Source organism: Bos mutus, chromosome 1, assembly GCF_027580195.1.
Source record: "Bos mutus isolate GX-2022 chromosome 1, NWIPB_WYAK_1.1, whole genome shotgun sequence".
NCBI classification, from domain to species: Eukaryota; Metazoa; Chordata; class Mammalia; order Artiodactyla; family Bovidae; genus Bos; species Bos mutus.
Window position 1 is genome coordinate 149152340 of NC_091617.1, and position 22279 is coordinate 149174618.

A 22279-nucleotide genomic window follows, 5' to 3' on the forward strand; every position below is an offset into this window, starting at 1 on the left:
CCTGTGCACCACAACTACCGAGCTCGCGCCCTGGAGCCTGCAAGTCACAACTCCTGAGTCTGCGAGCTGCAACTGGTGAAGCCATGCACCCGGAGCTTGCGCTCCATGACAGAAGTAGCCACGGCAGTGAGAGGCCCACATGCCACAACAAGAGGAGTCCTCGCTCGCCGCAACTAGAGAAGCCCAAGTGCAACAACAAAGACCGTGCAAAAAATAAAAAGCCAAAAAAATCAATCAATCAATCAATCTTTTTTTTAAAAAATCCACATGAACTGACCAGTAGATAAAGTTTCAAGAACTATCTTTTACAAAGAAAAGAAATAAAAACAAGATTACTTAAAGGAGCAAGACAGACAGAGGGAGGCGAGAAGCAAAGGATACCGTGTCTAGGAGCTGAGTTAGCTGGAGTCCAAGACAGAAGGCTGAGATAAATCAATGAACTAATGCAAAAGTTAAAAACAAACTAGAAAGGTATGAAAAGAGGAGGTACAGTAATCTCCAGTTATAGCAAAGCAAGAACAGTAATTTCAAGACTTCTCAAAAGTAGGAAGTATCCTTTTCTCTACCACATTATACAGTTATATTTGCAGAAACAGGAATACTATTGCTAGATGAGTTTCCTTCCTATTTTTATTTTTTAGGAAAAACATCCAACAGCAAACCTTTTATCAGTTACTTTCCCAGATTACTGAAAATCAAAACCTATAAACTCCACAGCTTCTGCTACATGAGAAAGTCTTGATACCTGTAAAGCTTACCAGTGTGCAGAACCGTTTTTAAGCTTTTTTGAGTTAACAGACAAGTTTTACAATCATGTGTAAAATGATATATAAAGGGTTAGTGGGTAATTGGGAGAAGGCAATGGCACCCCACTCCAGTACTGTTGCCCAGAAAATCCCACGGACTGAGGAGCCTGGTAGGCTGAAGTCCATGGGGTCGCTAAGAGTCAGACACGACTGAGCAACTTCACTTTCACTTTCCACTTTCATGCATTGGAGAAGGAAATGGCAACCCACTCCAGTGTTCTTGCCTGGAGAGTCCCATGGACAGGGGAGCCTGGTGGGCTGCAGTCCGTGGGGTCGCACAGAGTCGGACACGACTGAAGTGACGCAGCAGCAGCAGCAGCAGCGGGTAATTTTAACAAGATAGCTTTAGCACATAATAGTTCACAAATAACCAAATCTAAAATTGAAAAGGTCAGTACAATCAGGTAGAAAACAATGAGTTATTACTCCAAAATGAAAAATATTAAATCTTAGTGTAAAACATGACTTAATCTACTCAAAATAAGTTCATTTCTAATTCTGAATCCAAATACAACAGGAATTATATGTAGATAAAATACAAGATTATTTCTCTTCTTTAAATAAATCTGAAAATTAAGAATTGCAACATTTTGAAATAGTGGGAAAAAAGTCGACTAATTTTTCACAAATTTTTGGTTTTACAAAAAAGCAAAGCCTGTAAGCTTCCTTTTTAATTACACTGATTTTCAATCATAATTATACTGTTATTTTCTGATTGTAAAAGTGCTGCATGTTTACTATAGAAAATTTGACGTATTTGTAATTTGTAATTTCATTTGTAAAAATGAAAAAAAGAACCCAATTACCTGTAATCCCAGCCCCAGAAATAATCACTGTTCACATGTTAGTATATTCAGCCTTTTTAATAAACATATCATTTGTTATTATTACCTATACTCAACTGAGTTCAGTCACTTTAGTAACACTTCATGGTACCTTCCCAGGTCATTAAATATTCTTTCAGAACACACTTTTTAATGACCACATGGCATCCCTTTGTATGTGCATCTCAATCTCTTGATCAGCTAAGATATTTCCATCACCCAAAAGCATGAAGACAGACAGAAATACCAGGAATTCATTTCCTTTTTAATGAAATTTGGTAGTACTGTCACCTTTCAGACCACATGGAAGTTATCTGTTTGAGAAGATAATTCAAATCTTAAAGATAAATTTGAAAACAAACAAAAACGTACCAACTATACTATCAAAAAAAGCTCCACGAAGATGCCAATCATTTTTATCATTCAGGAAAGTGATCATGTGGGACAGCAAAACATCATTAGCTTTCTGACGTCCAAAGAATACACACAGCCGTGTTATCCCATTTTCCATTAAGGTTTGTTTCACGATATTTTCAGGGTCACTTAGCAAAGTGACAACTTTCTGCTGGACCATTTCATGTAAGGCTTGGAGCTCTAAATAAAGAAAACAAAGAAAAATGTGATCAATTTTCTTTTCTCCACACATACAGACCCAGTCTTTCTCACTCCTTGCAGGAAACAGAATGATCACAGGAGCCGCCACAGAAAATGTGCAATCACTAACCTTTTCCACTACGCAAAGCGTGGAAGGCTAGCTGGGAAGATGAAACATAGATCAAAAAACACAGCAATAAGCAGATGCTACAAGCATGGCCACTACCTTGCTATTTACTAGCTTTATTTATGAGGCTCAGAGAAAAAGGCTACAGGGAAGCACCAGAGAGATGCTGTCCAGTAAGATTGACCTAAGGATGCGAAACCGCTTAAGACTGGTCAGGATATAATCTGATGGTGCAGGTGTTGGTTAATTACAGTTTAGAAAGCCAGAAAACACACTGCAAGTCCTGACAAGACTTCACATGATCTGGCCACCACCTCCTTCTTTGATCTTATCTCCTACCCACCCTTCATTTTTCACTCATTTATTTACTCAGTTGGTTGTCTTCCCCTTACTAAAACAGTCTCAAGAGAGCAGGGATCTTTTCTGTCTCACTTACCACCATATCCCTAAATGCTCACAGTAAGCACACAAACTGCCTGGTGCCAAGCTTATGTTTAACAGTTATCCACTGACTAAATGAATGAAGGTGGAGCCCACTTCTGGTGCAGCCACTGTCAAGGGAAAAGGTGGTCTGAAAGACCCAAGTCTATATTCATGTTAAGAAAAACTTTAGATTAACTCCCCCAAAGTTTTATTGCCTAACTTCATTAGTTAAAACATCCAGGACTTTCCTGGTGGTCCAGGGGTTAAGAATTCACCTTGCAATGCAGGGGACGTGGGTGTGAGTCCTAGTCAGGGAACTAAGATCCTACATCGCCTGGAGCAATGAAGCCCCTGCGCCACCATGAAAGATCCCAATGACACAGTGAAAATTCCGAGTGCCCCAGTTAAGTCCCAATGCAGCCAAATAAACATATTTAAAAAAACAAACAGTCCAATTACATGCTTATAGGATGTACAACAGTATTATTTTCCAAGTAATTCCAAGAATTTCCTGATACATTATTTTATAAGTTTAAAATTATTCCCGTGTCTTCAACTCCAAGTAATATTTGTTGCATAAAATGGTCCATTTAACAAGTAAATGAGACACTATAGTTGTCTTCAGTGCAGTTCAGTTCAGTCGCTCAGTCGTGTCCAACTCTTTGTGACCCCATGGATTGCAGCACGGGGGCCTCCCTGTCCATCACCAACTCCCGGAGTCCACCCAAACCCATGTCCATTGAGTCGGTGATGCCATTCAACCATCTCATCCTCCGTCGTTCCCTTCTCCTCCTGCCTTCAATCTTTCCCAGCATCACTGTCTTTTCCAATGAGTCAGTTCTTTGCATCAGGTGGCCAAAATATTGGAGTTTCAGCTTCAACATCAGTCCTTTCAATGAACACCCAGGACTGATCTCCTTTAGGATGGACTGGTTGGATCTCCTTGCAGTCCAAGGGACTCTCAAGAGTCTTCTCCAACACCACAGTTCAAAAGCATCAATTCTTTGGCGTTCAGCTTTCTTTATAGTCCAACTCTCACATCCATACATGACTACTGGAAAAACCATAGCCTTGACCAGATGGACCTTTGTTGACAAAGTAACGTCTCTGCTTTTTAACATGCTGTTTAGGTTGGTCATAACTTTCCTTCCAAAGAGTAAATGTCTTTTAATTTCATGGCTGCAGTCACCATCTGCAGTGATTTTGGAGTCCAAAAAAATAAAGTCTACCACTGTTTCCCCATCTGAAAAGTAGATTTCTCTAGTTTTTCTGAACTAGAAATACCTTAGAAAACATCTTAGTATATTATTTGACTTACAAATATTCAACCCAATAAACATTAACTAAAAGCCTGTTAAAAACCTGTTATCGATGTAGAGAAACATGAGTCAGGGATAGACCTTACAGAGTTCACCGTTATATTGTTGCTTTATGATAAAAGGTATGGGTTTTGATACAAGAATCATAGGTAGTATGAAATAAACAGTTTATGACTGAGTGTATGTCAGAATATTCTTACATAAGCAGGAAAGGTTTAGATTCCTTAGCTATGGTGTTGTCAATGTTTTTCCTTTTATAATTATTTTATAATTCAGCTAGCTTTGCTGTTGATACAAGTCAATTCTGGCTGAGAAACTACTGAGCTTAGAGTCTGTGGTGACAGGTTGGTCATGTTCTGGCAAGATAACAATGCGTAACAAAGAGTAGAAGAGAACAGTCAAACAGTAGGAACCTTCCCTCTGTACGTCTGGTATTCTTTCATTTTACGTTAGAATTATAAAAGACAGTTTGCTGCAAGTTCACATTCTAAATACAGCAATTCATTCTAAGTAACAGAGAATTTGGAAGAGAAAATCATACTACCTGTGTCATAATTCCCATTGGGATGTGTAACTTCATCTATTTCTTCACTATTTGGGTCATTTTCCATATTGAGATTTTTCAACTGTACTAATTCCAGGAATCTCAAAGCTGTTTCTGCCAGCAGAGCTATGTTTTCTATAAAAGGGAGAAAATTTATAATAATTATAATCATAAATTTGTATAATGCTTATAACTTATTTTCCCTAAATTTTAATACACATAAATAATAATAAAACTAAAGAAAAGCAAGACTTTCCAATTTAGCACTTAACCTAATTTGACTTTTAGTGACTAATATCATAATCTACAACTATACCCAAACTATCAGTTTTAACCATAAAACATAAACTTCTTTTAAAAATACAGAAATGTACAACATGGTAACTACAGTTAACATTGCTGCATGGCATATATGAAAGTTTTGGAGTAAATCCTAAGAGTTCTCATTACAAGGAAACAAATTTTTCATTGTTTTTTATTATATCTTTGTAAGACGATGGGTGCTAACTAAACTTACTGTAGTAATCACTTCACAATATATGTAAATCAAGCCATCATGCTCTACATCTTAAAACTATACAGTGAGGTATGTCAATTACATCTCAATAAAACTGGAAAAAATACCAAATAACCAAAATACAGCACTCAAATCATTTGAGGCAAAAAAATAAAAATAAAAAAGCTTAATTCTTCCACAAAGACCTATCTTTTCAACAGCATCATCTTGAGTAAGAGATACGCAATAGGCTACCAGAGAAACACATTTCACGTTAAATTAAAAAGCTGACCTTTAGGATCACCCAGGTCCTGGCTCAAACCTTGACCTTGACACTTACCAGCTGACTGCTCAGCCAACCTGAGTCTCAGCTTCCTCACACATAACTGAGTCAGGGCTTCCTCAGAGGACCACTACCCACATGCAGCACCCCTAAGGGCCTGCCTTACAGTGATCCTCGGGTTCCTGCTGAACCAGTGTGACGCCGTCTGCCGTGCTCCTGCAGCGGTCCACCTCCTCTCCTTTCTCTCTGATGAGACGTCTAAGACTATTTCCCACTCTTGGCCACTGTGAGAACGCCTGCTCCTTAGCGTTGCTGTCTCACCTGAAGCTAACTCTACCTGCTCTGGGCTTACGCTTTCCTCCTCCTCCCATTCTTGTGTATTCCTGCCTCTGCCCTTCCCCTCTGACTCCCATGCTTAATATGTGACCATACCCTCAAAGACACACTCTTTCTCTTCTCAGCAGTCAGTGGCACGGAACATGAACTACCTTGTTCTATTCATTCTAAGATTCACTTTTTCTTCACTTTTTAACATCTCTGAAATAGAGATGCATCCCACCATAATTGATGTTTTTTAGTCTATCAAATACAGTGATTCCCTTCATGGTGGAGTCCCACCCCCTACGCTTGCTAGGTTCAACAGTTTTCTGAATAGAACGAAAATGTACCTCTAAGCAAGCAAGTTATTGATACCTCGCAGCACCTACTCAGCCTAAAGACAGGAGAATCCTATACCATTCTCTGATGATTCCAGACGAATACTCCCACTTCAATAAAAATATCTTTATTAGGAAAAGTCTCTTCTTTTCCTGGGCACTTCTCAAGTCTGAATAGATCTATTACTTATCCCCCCATTTATGCTCATAAACCACAACACACTTGTCAGTTCACTTATACAAGATACAAATCTATACCAGCATCTCTTGAGTTTAAAAACACTACAACAAAAGAAAATTTTAATTGATTTTTAAACATTTATCATTATTGACATGTGTGGTTTAATTACACTTAGCCATACAAGTTCAGAGACTTCTGACTCTATGTAAAAACACAGCCTGCTCATGCTTAAGCCATGGCTCACCACGGCTGGGTAGCATGGGGCACTGCAAGGTCCTGGCACTGACCCTGGGTCACCATGGCCTCTCACCCTGAGACCCAGCAGACAGATAAAAGCAGGGTGCCTCAAAATCCAGGTCCACACCCGCAGCTCTGAGAACTGAGAAAGAACCAGTCCTGGTACACTCTGGTGGTATACCGCAGCCTCTCCCATCCCAACTCCTCAGCTGGGAAATGAAGAGACTCTAATACCTACTGCTCAAGACTGGTGTGTCAGCTTCAACAGCTAGACAGACCTTAAATTCCAGAACCTAGAACCTGGAGCCTATTATACAGAGTGAAGTAAGTCAGGGAGAGAAAAACAAACACCGCATATTAACGCAGATATATATGGAATTTAGACAGACGGCACCAGCGATCCTACATGCAGGGCGGCAAAGGAGACACAGACGTAAAGAACAGACTTCTGGCTCAGCAGGAGAAGGCGAGGAGGGGATGATTTGAGAGAACAGCGCGGAAACACATACATTACCAAATGCGAAACAGATGACACGCGCAAGTCCAATGCCTGAAGCAGGGCACCCACAGCCGGTGCTCGGGACAACCCAGAGGGAGGGGGTAGGGAGGGAGGTGGCAGGGGGTTCAGGATGCGGGGACACACGTATACCTGTGGCCGATTCATGCTGATGCACGGCAGAGCCCATCACAGTATTGTAAAGGAATTATTCTTCAGTTAAATTAATTAATTAAAAAATAAAGAATCCAGAACCTATTTCAGAATCTCTATATCTTATACAATTAACCCCTGCAACCAGGAGCAGTACATGTCCTTACACAAAGCAGATTTTTCAATAAAGTTGCTACTGTTTTTATGCTATTACTGCTAATAAATGAATGTAAATATATTAATATAATACCCACACATCAGAATCTTACCGATTCACTACAACTGAGAAAAGACTAAGATGGGCCAAAAGTAGCTCATAATAGTCTAAAACACACAGCTTGTTTTTAAAAACCATAGGCTTTTCTTTCATTTAATTTTATTCAGTGCAATTAAGTTGATCCTTGAACATCTGAATTTTTTTCAATATTAAATTTAAATATTAATATAAATATTTTATATTTATATTACTAAATAATATTAATAAATAATTCAATATTAAATTAAATTACAGTATCACATAATCCATGGCTGGCTGAAATCCACAGATGCAGAACCATGGATGGAGGGCCAACTATAAATTATAAGAGGATGTTCAACCGTGTGGAGGGTCAGTATCCCTAAGCACGACGTTGTTCAAGGGTCAACTGTATTTCTCTTTACCAAGTGAATTATAAACATGCTTTGTTCCAAATAATAAACCTGGATATGTCTTTAAAGAAATCCTGAATTTCCTAAGCCTAAAATTTACACCTATACAGCTATGGAAATCAGAAACTGTAAATAGACAGATGGATAAATATTTTTTAAAAAGCCAACAAGCACCAATCACTCTGTGGATGTGTGTAGCCGTAAAGACAGAGTCCAAAGATCATTTCTCATAGTCCAGTAAAATAACAAGTATATCATCAAATAATGAACTAATAATAAGCAAGCATCTTTCAAAGAAAGAGACATTATCACCACCACATATGTCACATACTATTTACAAAGACTTCAGAATTCCTAATTTCTATCAGATTATATTTCAGAAATAAATCATGGAATTATGTGAATATTTCAATGACACTTTCCATGCAGAAATAAGCATTCAAAATTAATTTAGGGAATTAAAAATACAAATCTGTATCACTTGATTTTATGAATGAGAATTATAAATATTTATAAAAACAGGTAGATGTGTTACTGTAACACACCCACTTCACCACAAAAAAGCCACACTTCCTAAGCATCACAGTAACTGAAGGCACCTTCAAATTCAGTAACCTAACAGGCTAGGTCCTTTCAACACCAAACTACCCAGCAAAATTAATTTTTTTCAACAGCAATAGACTGTTATACCCTAATACTAATATTCAAGCAAACATACCTGTTCAGAGAAACTTCAGAAAGGCCTAAAGACACTACATCAAAAGCACATACTTGTAAACATCTTACTCCAAATTAAATGTTAATACTCCCAGTAAAATCATAAAATTCTGTGCTATGTATTTTTCACTTAATAATTCTGATCACTTCAAATCAGAGTAAACACAAAGCTTGAGTTTCATGAACAGATCAGCTATAAATATTACCAAAATGTACACAAATAGTTCAAGGACCAAAGTTCAAGGTTCTCTTTGGAATTTCCAAAAATATCAGAGAAACAAGAGGTATTACGGTCACTAACTTCAGGATGTCAGTGGTCACTTACTGGGACAATAAGCTCTTACCAGCGTAGGCTAGCCTGACGATCGTGGCGTCATCCTGGGCCAAGTGGGCTATGCCTGGCAGGATGTACTCTGGGTAAATGTTGACATCGTTGCGAGGAACCTCCTTCACCAGAGCAAGAACTTTAGTCAACGTCCGCAAGGCTTCGGCCCTTACTCTGGGAACAGAGTCATTGCTGAAATGTAAAAGATAAGGAGTAATACGATCCAAAAGAATTTCTACACTTAATCTTGGGGCCAAATGGAGAATAAGTTCCAAAGCAGCAAGCTTGGAGTCGCAGTATTTCAGGGTCTGCAGGCAGGACGTTATAACTGACACCAAGATAACCAGCCCATTCTCCTTGGGCTCTCCATCTGCTTTCTCCAGCAGATCGTGTCCACAGAGATTGTGAATGATGTTGTCCAAATCCTTCCTTATAACCAGAATACGCTCATCTGCAGAAAGAAATGTTTCTTTGGCAAACTGGGCCATATAGGGCTGAAGAAAAGTGTAGAATATTTCAGGAAAGGCATTGCCACGTTGCTGCTTTAAGTAATCTTCTGCCTCTAAACGTTTATCTGGTTCCCGGTGAATCATCTGAGTTACCTACACCAAGGGGAGAATGGGAGTAAAACACAGATTTGAGAAAAGCTAATTAAATCAGACCAAAGCAACACCACCAACTTACATGTAATTTAAAGGGACTCTGAGGTAATACTGACTCTTTCCAATCTTCACCTTTCAAACTACTTTCAGAACATGACTACTGAGTAAAATGTGACTCTACCATCATCCTATAAAGCAAGAGAAAATCACACAGTAACGTACTCTAGATGGTCCAGACACATAAAGAGGATCTAGTCTTTAAAAGTAGTCAAATTCATTCCTTTCACAGCTAAGAAAAGGTAGGCCCAAATTCATACTTAGCCAACACAACATGATAATGGGCGCCACCCCGAGAACAGACAGGTATGCCAGCTCCTAAATCCAGTGTACTGTTCACTGGATGTGAGCTAAACTGGCTTCCTCTGGGGCATCTTACTTTTTAATATTTGCCATTTTTAAAAGAAATCAAAATGCTTATTTCCCTACCTTACTAAAGAATATTTTAAATATACCATAACCTTTCAATGGCTCAGAGTCATCATCAGATGCATGTTACCGTAGTAAATGCTGTAAAAAACATCCCCTCAAAACAGCAGTGTGGATACACGGCTGACATGACCTCCCAGAATTCCTCACGTCTGATCTGATGCCGTAAAAAACATCCCCTCAAACAGCAGTGTTGATATACGGCTGACATGACCTCCCAGAATTCCTCATGTCTGATCTGCTACACTAACAGGTGATTCAACAGCCCCGCTGCCAGAACTGCCCTCAGGTCAAGGGAGGTCTACAAAGCTAGCTGCTTCTATATGAAATGCTCCTATACTACTGTATTATACTCAAGCTGATTCTCCTGTCTCCTCATTTTACATATTTATTCTCTTTATTACTTATCAGCAAGCTCTATCTTGGACAACCTCTCTAATGCCCAAGTACCTCCTTATTTCCTTCCAAATCTGTCCAAAGCAGAGTTAGGATTCTAATGGAAAGATGTGTGTGTATTTGTGTGTTTGTAACATAAAGTCAAATGAGCTCTGTGTCTAAGAAGGGGGAAAAATTATACATTTCTGCCTAACAAACTAAAAATGATAGGAGGCGTATATTAGTCTACAGGGCTTTAATGCTCGTCCCAAATTCAGAATGTTCCAGAGAACTAATACTGAAGGGAGAATATAGTTCTATTTAAAACATTATGGTAAATATTTGCAGCATAGTTACCAGTTCTCTGATACTGCGATCTTCAATTTTACTCAGCACCTGCTCAGGGAAAAACTGCCCATTTCTATAGGCCAAAAGTTGAGAGAGATCAAACAAAGGCACGCCTTCTGTAAAAAGCTCAGCGATCACACAACCTGGAAAACAGCAGGAAATAATTCCATTAAAACTGAAAGGCAAAAGATCCGTAATACAGATCAAGAATTCAGAGAATTCATGAAACTCAAGATACATAACTTCTTTAATATAACACACAACTACAATCAAGCAAGGCAGAAAAAACGTCTACTGGTGAATCATCAGTTTCCAAAAGTATGAAATCAAAAAAGGCCTACTTAATTTTTCTTCTTAAAAAAATTAAATCAAATAAAATTACTTCCTTGTTCTGTAGTTTAAAACAAATGTACTACACATGCATTATACATCAGATCAGATCAGTCGCTCAGTCGTGTCCAGCTCTTTGCAACTCCATGAATCACAGCACGCCAGGGCTCCCTGTCCATCACCAACTCCCGGAGTTCACTCAGACTCACGTCCATTGAGTCAGTGACGCCATCCAGCCATCTCATCCTCTGTCATCCCCTTCTACTCCTGCCCCCAATCCCTCCCACCATCAGAGTCTTTTCCAATAAGTCAACTCTTCGCATGAGGTGGTCAAAGTACTGGAGTTTCAGTTTTAGCATCATTCCTTCCAAAAAAATCCCAGGGCTGATCTCCTTCAGAATGGACTGGCTGGATCTCCTTGCAGTCCAAGGGACTCTCAAGAGTCTTCTCCAACACCACAGTTCAAAAGCATCAATTCTTCGGTGCTCAGCCTTCTTCACAGTCCAACTCTCACATCCATACGTGACCACAGGAAAAACCATAGCCTTGACTAGATGAACCTTTGTTGGCAAAGTAATGTCTCTGCTTTTGAATATGCTATCTAGGTTGGTCATAACTCTCCTTTCAAGGAGTAAGCGTCTTTTAATTTCATGGCTGCAGTCACCATCTGCAGTGATTTTGGAGCCCAGAAAAATAAAGTCTGACACTGTTTCCACTGTTTCCCCATCTATTTCCCATGAAGTTGTGGGACCGGATGCCATGATCTTCGTTTTCTGAATGTTGAGCTTTAAGCCAACTTTTTCACTCTTCACTTTCACTTTCATCAAGAGGCTTTTGAGTTCCTCTTCACTTTCTGCCATAAGGGTGGTGTCATCTGCATATCTGAGGTTATTGATATTTCTCCCAGCAATCTTGATTCCAGCTTGTGTTTCTTCCAGCCCAGCGTTTCTCATGATGTATTCTGCATAGAAGTTAAATAAACAGGGTGACAATATACAGCCTTGACGAACTCCTGTTGTTCCATGTCCAGTTCTAATTATTGCTTCCTGATCTGCATACAAATTTCTCAAGAGGCAGATCAGGTGGTCTGGTATTCCCATCTCTTTCAGAATTGTCCACAGTTTACTGTGATCCACACAGTCAAAGGCTTTGGCATAGTCAATAAAGCAGAAATAGATGTTTTTCTGGAACTCTCTTGCTTTTTCCATGATCCAGCAGATGTTGGCAATTTGATCTCTGGTTCCTCTGCCTTTTCTAAAACCAGCTTGATCAGGAAGTTCATGGTTCACGTATTGCTGAAGCCTGGCTTGGAGAATTTTGAGCATTACTTTACTAGCGTGCGAGATGAGTGCAATTGTGTGGTAGTTTAGCATTCTTTGGCATTCCCTTTCTTCGGGATTGGAATGAAAACTGACCTTTTCCAGTCCTGTGGCCAATGCTGAGTTTACCAAATGTGCTGGCATATTGAGTGCAGCACTTTCACAGCATCGTCTTTCAGGATTTGGAATAGCTGAACTGGAATTCCATCACCTCCACTAGCTTTGTTCATAGTGATGCTTTCTAAGGCCCACTTGACTTCACATTCCAGGATGTCTGGCTCTAGGTGAGTGATCACACCATCGTGATTATCTGGGTCGTGAAGATCTTTTTTGTACAGTTCTTCTGTGTATTCTTGCCATCTCTTCTTCATATCTTCTGCTTCTGTTAGGTCCCTACCATTTCTGTTCTTTATCGAGCCCATCTTTGCATGAAATGTTCCTTTGGTATCCCTGATTTTCTTGAAGAGATCCCTAGTCTTTCCCATTCTGTTGTTTTCCTCTATTTCTTTGCATTGATCGCTGAAGAAGGCTTTCTTATCTCTTCTTGCTATTCTTTGGAACTCTGCATTCAGATGTTTATATCTTTCCTTTTCTCCTTTGCTTTTCGCTTCTCTTCTTTTCACAGCTATTTGTAAGGCCTCCCCAGACAGCCATTTTGCTTTTTTGCATTTCTTTTCCATGGGGATGGTCTTGATCCCTGTCTCCTGTACAATGTCACAAACCTCATTCCATAGTTCATCAGGCACTCTATCAGATCTAGGCCCTTAAATCTATTTCTCACTTCTACTGTATAATCACAAGGGATTTGATTTAGGTCATACCTGAATGGTGTAGTGGTTTTCCCTACTTTCTTCAATTTAAGTCTGAATTTGGCAATAAGGAGTTCATGGTCTGAGCCACAGTCAGCTCCTGGTCTTGTTTTTGCTGACTGTATAGAGCTTCTCCATCTTTGGCTGCAAAGAATATAATCAATCTGATTTCGGTGCTGACCATCTGGTGATGTGCATGTATGGAGTCTTCTCTTGTGGTGTTGGAAGAGGGTGTTTGTTATGACCAGTGCATTTTCTTGGCAAAACTCTATCAGTCTTTGCCCTGCTTCATTCCGTATTCCAAGGCCAAATTTGCCTGTTACTCCAGGTGTTTCTTGACTTCCTACTTTTGCATTCCAGTCTCCTATAATGAAAAGGACATCTTTTTTGGGTGTTAGTTCTAAAAGGTCTTGTAGGTCTTCATAGAACCGTTCAACTTCAGTTTCTTCAGCGTTACTGGTTGGGGCATAGACTTGGATTACTGTGATATTGAATGGTTTGCCTTGGAAGAACAGAGATCATTCTGTTGTTTTTGAGATTGCATCCAAGTACTGCATTTCGGACTCTTCTGTTGACCATGATGGCCACTCCATTTCTTCTGAGGGATTCCTGCCCGCAGTAGTAGATATAATGGTCATCTGAGTTAAATTCACCCATTCCAGTCCATTTCAGTTCGCTGATTCCTAGAATGTCGACATTCACTCTTGCCATCACTTGTTTGACCACTTCCAATTTGCCTTGATTCATGGACCTGACATTCCAGGTTCCTATGCAATATTGCTCTTTATAGCATCGGACCTTGCTTCTATCACCAGTCACATCCACAGCTGGGTATTGTTTTTGCTTTGGCTCCCTCCCTTCATTTTTTCTGGAGTTATTTCTCCACTGATCTCCAGTAGCATATTGGGCACCTACTGACCTGGGGAGTTTCTCTTTCAGTATCCTATCATTTTGCCTTTTCATACTGTTCATGGGGTTCTCAAGGCAAGAATACTGAAGTGGTTTGCCATTCCCTTCTCCAGTGGACCACATTCTGTCAGATCTCTCCACCATGACCCGCCCGTCTTGAGTTGCCCCACGGGCGTGGCTTAGTTTCATTGAGTTAGACAAGGCTGTGGTCCTAGTGTGATTAGATTGACTAGTTTTCTGTGAGTATGGTTATACACATATATTAAGAGATACAAAGATAGATTGAAAGTCATCATAATAGTGTTTTTATTATGAATTTATAGACATTAAGTTCATAAGAAACTACTAAGATGTCATATCTGACAACTCATTTACTAACCATTGAACAAAGAGTTATCAGGTGCCTACCACACACTAGACTTTAACAGTGCATGAAACAGATAAAATCTCTACCCTCATGAAGCTCTTATTCTAGAAGAGAGAAAGTAAACCAGTAAACAAACACAATTATAAAATGGGAAGTGCTAAGAAGTGTGGTTGTAAGATTAAAGGGGGAGAAGAGATACTCTGCATAGTGCACTTAAATAATCTTCAAACAAGAAATAAAGTATCTACATTCCCAAAAAGACGAAGCAGTTTCACTGAATCATTACATGACACACATTTAACAAGTTTTAAGGAGATCTTTGAACAACCTGAGTCATAGCTTTGCATGTGCCAGTCCCTCTGCCTGGGATGCAACTCCGTCAAGAATCTTCATGGCTTATACCTAAACCTCTTTCAGATCTTGAATCAAATGTCATCTTAGCAGTGTGGCATTTCTTGACTGCCAGTTTAAAACTGCAAGCCCCCTAAGACAACTACCCCACCCTCAACACGTAGCACAATACTCTCCCAACAGCACTGAATGCCACATTTTATATTTTATGCGTGTATTTCTTTACTGTCCATATACCCACTGAACTCCATAGGGATTTTTGTCTATTTTGTTCACTAAAAAATCTCTAGCGACTAAGACAGTTCCTGATATAAACACTCAATAAATTTCTTAATTTCTATCCATATAGTATCCAGTTTTATAATAAAAAAAAACTAAAAATGGCTATTAAGAACACCAAAGCAAAAAGAAAACAGAAGAACTGAACAATACTATAAACTAGATCTAATGGATATCAAAGGAACACTCATTCCATCTAACAGAATACAAAATTCTTCTCAAGTACATGCAGCACACTCTCCAAATGAAACCATATGCTAGACCATAAAACAAGCTTCAAGAGTTTTAAAGGACCGGAATCATAGAAATTATGTCCTTCAAACCACAATGGAATGAAATAAATCAGTAACAGAAGAGAAATCTGAAAAATTCACAAATATGTACAATGAAACAACATATTCATAAATAACCAATGATCAAAGAAAACTTACAAAACACTTTGAGATGAATGAAAATGAAAGCAATATACAAAAATGTATGGGATGCAACTAGAGCAGCATTTGGAGAAAATGTAAACTATAAACACCTAACTTGTAAAAGAGCTCAAAACAATAACCTAATCTTAACCTTGAGAAACAAACTAAAACCAAAGGAAAAAGAAGGAAAGGAAAACCAGAAATTAGAGAGAAAATTTATGCAGTAAGGTATAAAATACACTAGAGAACATTACCAAAACCAAAAGCTCGTGCATTGAAAAGCTCAACACAACTGACAAACTTTTGCTGAGATGACTCAAACTACAAAAATCAGGTAGGAAAAACAGGACATAAATCCAACCTCACAGAAATGAAAAGAATTTTACGGGAATAATTTAAACAAATGTATGCCTGCCAAAAATTAGACAAACTAAATGAAATGGACAGATTCCTAAAAAGATAAAGATTACCAAAGGTGACATAAAAGAAAATCTGAATAGACCTTATAAAGTGATGGAATTAGTAATTACAAACCTCCCACAAAGAAAAACCTAAGCCAATTAAACAAGTGAATTCTGCCAAACATTAAAATAATTAACAGCCATCCTTGAGAAATCCTAACAAAACAGAGAGAAGGAACACTTTCCAAGTTATTCTATGAGGCCAAAACAGAGAGAAGGAACACTTTCCAAGTTATTCTATGAGGCCAATCTTACCCTAGTAGCAAACTAGACAAAAGGATCATAATTAAAGAAAACTATACATTAACATCCCTGATATAAATATCCTCCAAAGAATATTAGCAAACTGCAGGTAGGAACTGAAGAGTCCATAGTAGTAGTAGTGAATTTTCTCAGTCGTGTCCGACTCTTAGCGACCCCCCATGGACTGTAGCCTACCAGGCACCTCCATCCATGGGATTTTCCAGGTGAGAGTACTGGAGTTGGGTGCCAATGCCTTCTCCAGAAGAGTCCATACCAACAATAATAAACAAATTAGGGGAAAGAAAGGATACTTGAGCCCACAGAATGCTGAAGGCCTACGGTGGAAGGTGCTGGAATTGGAAGATCATCATTTTGCAACCATCACAGTAAAGATCAAATAAGACAAGAATGATTAACAGATGCCAAATCAAAGAGGAAATCGTGATGACTGGCAGGATACTAGCATGGTGTTGAAAGTTTTTTCCCACAGGTTGCTTTACTAATTGCAAGGGATTAAAAACAAAAACAAAAAGTAACTACAGCAAGGAGAAATTGGGCAAGAATTTGACCACATGATCAAAATAAACACCACAATACATACCATTTGCTCCAGATACCACAGTATGAAGACATCATCACCTACACAGAGGCCCTGAGAACGAATAACTTGAATCTAACCACAAGCCTTCTTACATGAACAGTGCAAAGAAACAGAGGAAAACAACAGAATGGGAAAGACTAGAGACCTCGTCAAGAAAACTGGAGATACCAAGGAAATATGTCATGCAAGGACAGGTACAGTAAGGGACAGAAACGGTAGGAACCTAACAGAAGCAGAAGAGATTACGAAGAGGTGGCAAGAATACACAGAAGAGCTATACAAAAAGAGTCTTAATGACCCAGATAACTATGATGGTGTGATCACTCATCTAGAGTCAGATATCCTGAACTGTGAAGTCAAATGGACCTTAGGAAGCATCAATATGAACAAAGCTAGTGGAGGTGATGGAATTCCAGCTGAGCTATTTCAAGTCCTAAGAGATGATGCTATGAAAGTGCTGCACTCAATATGCCAGCAAATTTGGAAAACTCAGCAGTGGCCATAGGACTGGAAAAGGTTAGTTTTCATTCCAATCCCAAATAAGGGCATTGCCAAAGAATGTTCAAACTACCGAACCATTGCACTCATTTCACATGCCAGCAAGGTAATGCTCAAAATCCTCCAACTTCAGCTTCAGCAGTACATGAGCCAAGAATTTCCAGATCTACAAGCTAGATTTAGAAAAGGCAGAGGAACCAGAGATCAAGTTACCAACATCCACTGGATCACAGAGAAAGCAAGGAAATTTCAAAAAAACATCTGTTTCACTGATTACACAAAAGCCTTTGACTGTGTGGATCACAACAAACTGTGGAAAAATTCTTCAAGAGATACCAAACCACCTTACCTGTGTCCTGAGAAACCTGTATGCAGATCAAGAAAAAACAGTTAGAATCAGACATGAAACATCGGACTGGTTCAAAATTGGGAAAGGAGTACATCAAGGCTGTATATTGTCACTGTGCATATTTAATTTCTCTGCAAAGTACATCTTGCGAAGTGCTGGGCTGAATGAACCACAAGGTGGAATCAAGATTGCTGGGAGAAATATCAACAACCTCAGATATGCAGATGATACAACTCTAATGGCAGAAAGTGAAGAGGAACTAAAGCGCCTCTTCATGAGGGTGAAAGAGGAGAGTGAAAAAACCGTCTTAAAACTCAACACTCAAAAAGCTAAGATCACGGCATCCAATCCCAACACTTCATGGCAAACAGGTGGGGAAAAAGTGGAACCAGTGACAGATTTTCTTGGGCTCCAAAATCACTGTAGATAGTGACTGCAGCCATGAAATTAAAAGATGCTTGCTCCTTGGAAGAAAAGCTATGACAAACCCAGACAACACACAAAAAAGCAAATACTACTTTGCCAACAAAGGTGTGTATAGTAAAAGCTATGGTTTTTCCAGTAGTCATGTATGGATGTGAGAGCTGGACCATAAAGGCTGGGCGCCAAAGAACTGATGCTTTTGAACTGTGGTGCTGTCCCTTGCACAGGAGATCAAACCAGTCAATCCTAAAGGAAAAATCAACCCTGAATATTCACTGGAAGGACTGATGCTGAGGCTGAAGCTCCAATACTTTGGCTACCTGATGGGAAGAGCCAAATCACTGGTAAAGACCCTGTTTCTAGCAAAGATTGAAGGAAACAGGAGAAGAGGGCAGCAGAGGATGAGATGGTTGGATGGCATCACCGACTCAATGGACATGAGTTTGCGTAAACTCTGGAAGCTGGTGAAGGACAGGGAAGCCTGGGGTGCTGCAACTCCATGGGGTTGCAGAGTCAACTACAACTCAGCATCTGAGCCATAATCACCTTTCAGGTTTCAGCGTAATTATCATCCTTCCAATAAAGATTCCTTTCCTGATTCTGCCTCTCTACCCATCACCACTAAAGACTCATTTAAGTATCCTTATGTTCCTGTAACAGTACCCTAAGCATATCACCACCACAGCAAAAAACACTGCACCGAAATCTCTTTTCAATATCAATCTCTCCAATTAAAAGGCAAGCACCTTTGAAAATAGAAACAACTACTCATCTCTCTCACTTAAGACAGTGCCTGACCCATACAGAAGAATTCAAATATTCCTTAAACATCTGAATAAGCAGACCACTCTCTGCATTTTCTAGGTACTTAAAACACATTCAATAAAATAATGCATCTGACTGAAGAGTAGGTGGATTTACCAAAAAGTTAATTTCTGTATTCAAGAGTTAAAATAAATGCACATTCCCACCTTAGCAAAGCTGACCAACTCAAATACCTGCTGAAAAGATATCCATTGCTCGCTTCAATTCTCCTCTTGTTCTCTGATTGCTGTTTAAGTCTACAAGTGGAGTTGAAGGATCTCTCATATATTCTAACTCTGTGGCAAACAATCCACCATCGACAAAACGTTCGGGAGCAATGTAACAAGTTCTCCTCCGTGAAGTGTCAAAAAAATAGTTGAAATCTGCCGGGTTGTCCTCTGGAAGGTAAGTGGGCTTGAAACTGGCAAAATCCGTTAGAAGAACCCAGTTCCAACTGGTGACCATCACATTCTCCGTCTTGATGTCCCCATGACGGACGCCAGATTTGTGCGCTTGGTCCACAGCTGTGAGGATCTGGAAAGCGACCCAGCGCTTCTCGATGTTATTTAGGAACGGACGGGTGCTGATTCGGTCGTAGAGGTTGTCTCGCACGTACTGCCTGAAGAGCATGGCTGCCTTCTCAGAGGCTTTTTCGGCAGCTTTCTGGAAAGGCAGACAGTTCTGGGCAGAATGAAGCCTGATTTTCAGTTCCTCCAGCTCCTGTTTATAGCTGGTGAGAGGCAATGTGGGATCCTGAATTGCAAAGACCTTCACAACTACCAGGCCTTCTCGGTGCTTCGCTCGAGCAACTTTAAAGAACCGAGTACTCCCCAGACTCTTATCATATTCAAAGTCATGGATGTCTGAGAAATAACTCTCCACAGAAAGGATCTGGGAGGGAGCAATGCCAGCGAGCTGGTTTCCCATGATGGCAGCAAGCACCTCTGAGACAGCAAGTTAGGATACAACACGTACTTTCTGAAAAAAAGAAAGAAAAAAAAAGAAGCAATGAAACATCATTTTTTATCTATCCTTCTACAAGGTAGATACATCATATTTCTCTTCCACCCCACAGGACTGTACTTAACTTTTTGGCAGCCTCTAAATTTCAGACATATTTATCTTAAAAGATATTATTTTGTCGTCCTTTCCGGGATATTAAAGGAAAATAGGCCCCATCAATATTAAATTGAAATGTCACAATGTGTATTTTCTGATACTTGAAAAATTTAACAAATCTTTACTACGTGTTCAGTATTGTGCTTGGGGCTGAAAGAGGCACCAAAGTGCTATGTGACACAGTTATCTGTCCAAGAAGAATGTGTAATCTTGAATACAAAACCCAAGCACATCTTAAATCTAACTGCTGCTGCTGCTAAGTCACTTCAGTCGTGTCCGACTCTATGTGACCCCATGGACGACAGCCCACCAGGCTCCCCCGTCCCTGGGATTCTCCAGGCAAGAACACTGGAGTGGGTTGCCATTTCCTTCTCCAATGCATGAAAGTGAAAAGTGAAAGTGAGGTCGCTCAGTCATGTCGGACTCCTAGTGACCCCATGGACTGCAGCCTACCAGGCTCTTCTATCCATGGGATTTTCCAGGCAAGAGTACTGGAGTGGGGTGCCATTGCCTTCTAGAGTCGCCAAATACAAACAGGTTAGGTTTGGCTTCCCTGGTGGCTCAGATGGTAAAGAAACTGTCTGCAATGCAGGAGACCTGTGTTCAGTCCCTGAGTGGGTAAGATCCCTGGAGAAGGAAATGGCAACACATTCCAGTACTCTTACTTGGAAAATCCCATGGACAGAGGAGCCTGGTAGGCGGCACAGTCCACGGGATCGCAGAGTGGCATACCACTGAGTGGCTAAAAAAAAAAATCCAAACTATCACCATATCGTGGACCCGTCCGGCCTTAACTCCTGCGTGCCTTCCCACTCAGCTAACTGAAGGCAGAAGAGCTGTCTGGTTTACAACAACAGGAAGAACCCCTGGCAGAGATGTTAAAGGAAAGTAAATCAAAACACCCTCCTTGCCAAAACACAGCCCAAGGTTCTCCTAGTTCGGATCTTGCAGGAAATCAAAATACCCTTCTTGCCAATCACAGCCCAAGGTTCTCATAGCTCAGATTTTGCAGGAAATCAAAGCACACAAGCACGCACGGCTGTGCACACACGCAAACCTTTACCCTGGGGCAGTAGGAAGTGTCACAAGCCGACGGCTCGCTGCCTCACTTGGAGCTCACGGCGGATCCCTTCGGGGTCTGGGCGGCGAAGGGAGCCAGCAGCCGGGCGAAGCCCGCTCAGAGGGAGGACGAGGGAGCCGTGGAAGGCGTCCGGGACCCCGGCGGCCCGCGCGGGACACGCGGGGAGCTCTCGGGGCCGCGGCTGACGAGAGTCCAGCCCCGTCGCTTCAGAGGCCACGCGTTCCCGGGCCTCGCCGTCCTCTCAAGCGGGCCTGAACCGTCAGGGTCCTCCGACTCCCCCAGGGCCTCCCGCACAAGCGGGAGTCGGAGCCCGGAGGACGGGCCGGCTTCCGGGGCCCGGGGAAACGCAGCCTCTCCCGCGGCGGCCGGCCGACGCCCCGCGGGCCGAGCTCCCGGGAGAAGCCGCCGGCTCGGACCCAACTTCCTGTGGCGGAGAGGAAGTGACGTCGAGGCGAAGCTGGCGGAGGAGGAGCGCGGGGGCGGGCCTGGTTGCTGGGAAACCAAGGAGGGGCGTGGCCTCGCTCCAGGAGCGTGGAGGAAGAAAACAGGAGGGCGTCTCTGGTGGCTCCGCTGGTAAAGAAGCCACCTGCGGTGCGGGAGACCTGGGTTCCATCCCTGAGTTGGGAAGCTCCCCTGGAAAAGGGAACAGTTACCCACTCCAGGATTCTTGCATGGAGAATCCCATGGACAGAGGAGCCTGGTGGGCTGTGGGTAACTCCAGGATTCTGACCTGGAGAATTCCATGGACTCTATAGTCCATGGGGTCGCAAAGAGTTAGACACCACTGAGCAACTAAGCACACTTGTTATGCCACAGTTTGGGGATTTATTTATTAAAACACACTATTATTTAATTGATATAACTCCTTAGATTATTACCCAAATTATAACTGAGAAGCAGTTGCCCTTGTTGTTGTATTATTTGTATTTTTTAATTTATGTATTTGATAGGTTGGGCTTTCCTGGTGGCCCAGTGGTAAAGAATCCACCTGCCAATGCAGGAGATGCGGGTTCCATCCCTGGGTCAGGGAGATTCCCCTGGAGAAGGAAATGGCAAGCCCACTCCAGTGTTCTTGCCTGGGAAATTCCTTAGGCAGAGGAGCCTGGTGGGCTGCAGTCTATGGGACTGAAAAGAGTCAGATAGGACTAAGCGCTAAAATAGCATACAGCAACAGTAATTTGATAGGTTAGTCTTCACCTGTTGACTTCCAGAGCTTATATATATACATACTGTTTTCCTTATAATTATTTTTGTGAAAAAGGTTATAATTACCATCCTGG

At 40.9% G+C, this 22279-nt stretch overlaps 1 protein-coding gene across 2 annotated transcripts in view; it reads right to left on the reverse strand.

The window, feature by feature from the left end:
• Positions 1–21396, reverse strand: part of PIK3R4 (phosphoinositide-3-kinase regulatory subunit 4) — a 78555-nt gene extending 57159 nt beyond the window's left edge. The window contains exons 1-7 of one of the 2 annotated variants that reach the window (XM_070377193.1): positions 20982–21396; positions 18994–19777; positions 10650–10783; positions 8849–9431; positions 4638–4772; positions 2003–2224; positions 1031–1099 (exon numbers count right to left, since the gene is read on the reverse strand). In XM_070377193.1, the coding sequence (XP_070233294.1) occupies positions 1031–1099; positions 2003–2224; positions 4638–4772; positions 8849–9431; positions 10650–10783; positions 18994–19726 (1876 nt within the window). In that variant the 5' untranslated portion in view covers positions 19727–19777; positions 20982–21396. The remainder of the gene's footprint in view (positions 1–1030; positions 1100–2002; positions 2225–4637; positions 4773–8848; positions 9432–10649; positions 10784–18993; positions 19778–20981) is intronic. The other variant, XM_005898395.3, reaches the window with a different exon arrangement.
• Positions 21397–22279: the final 883 nt, after the last annotated feature.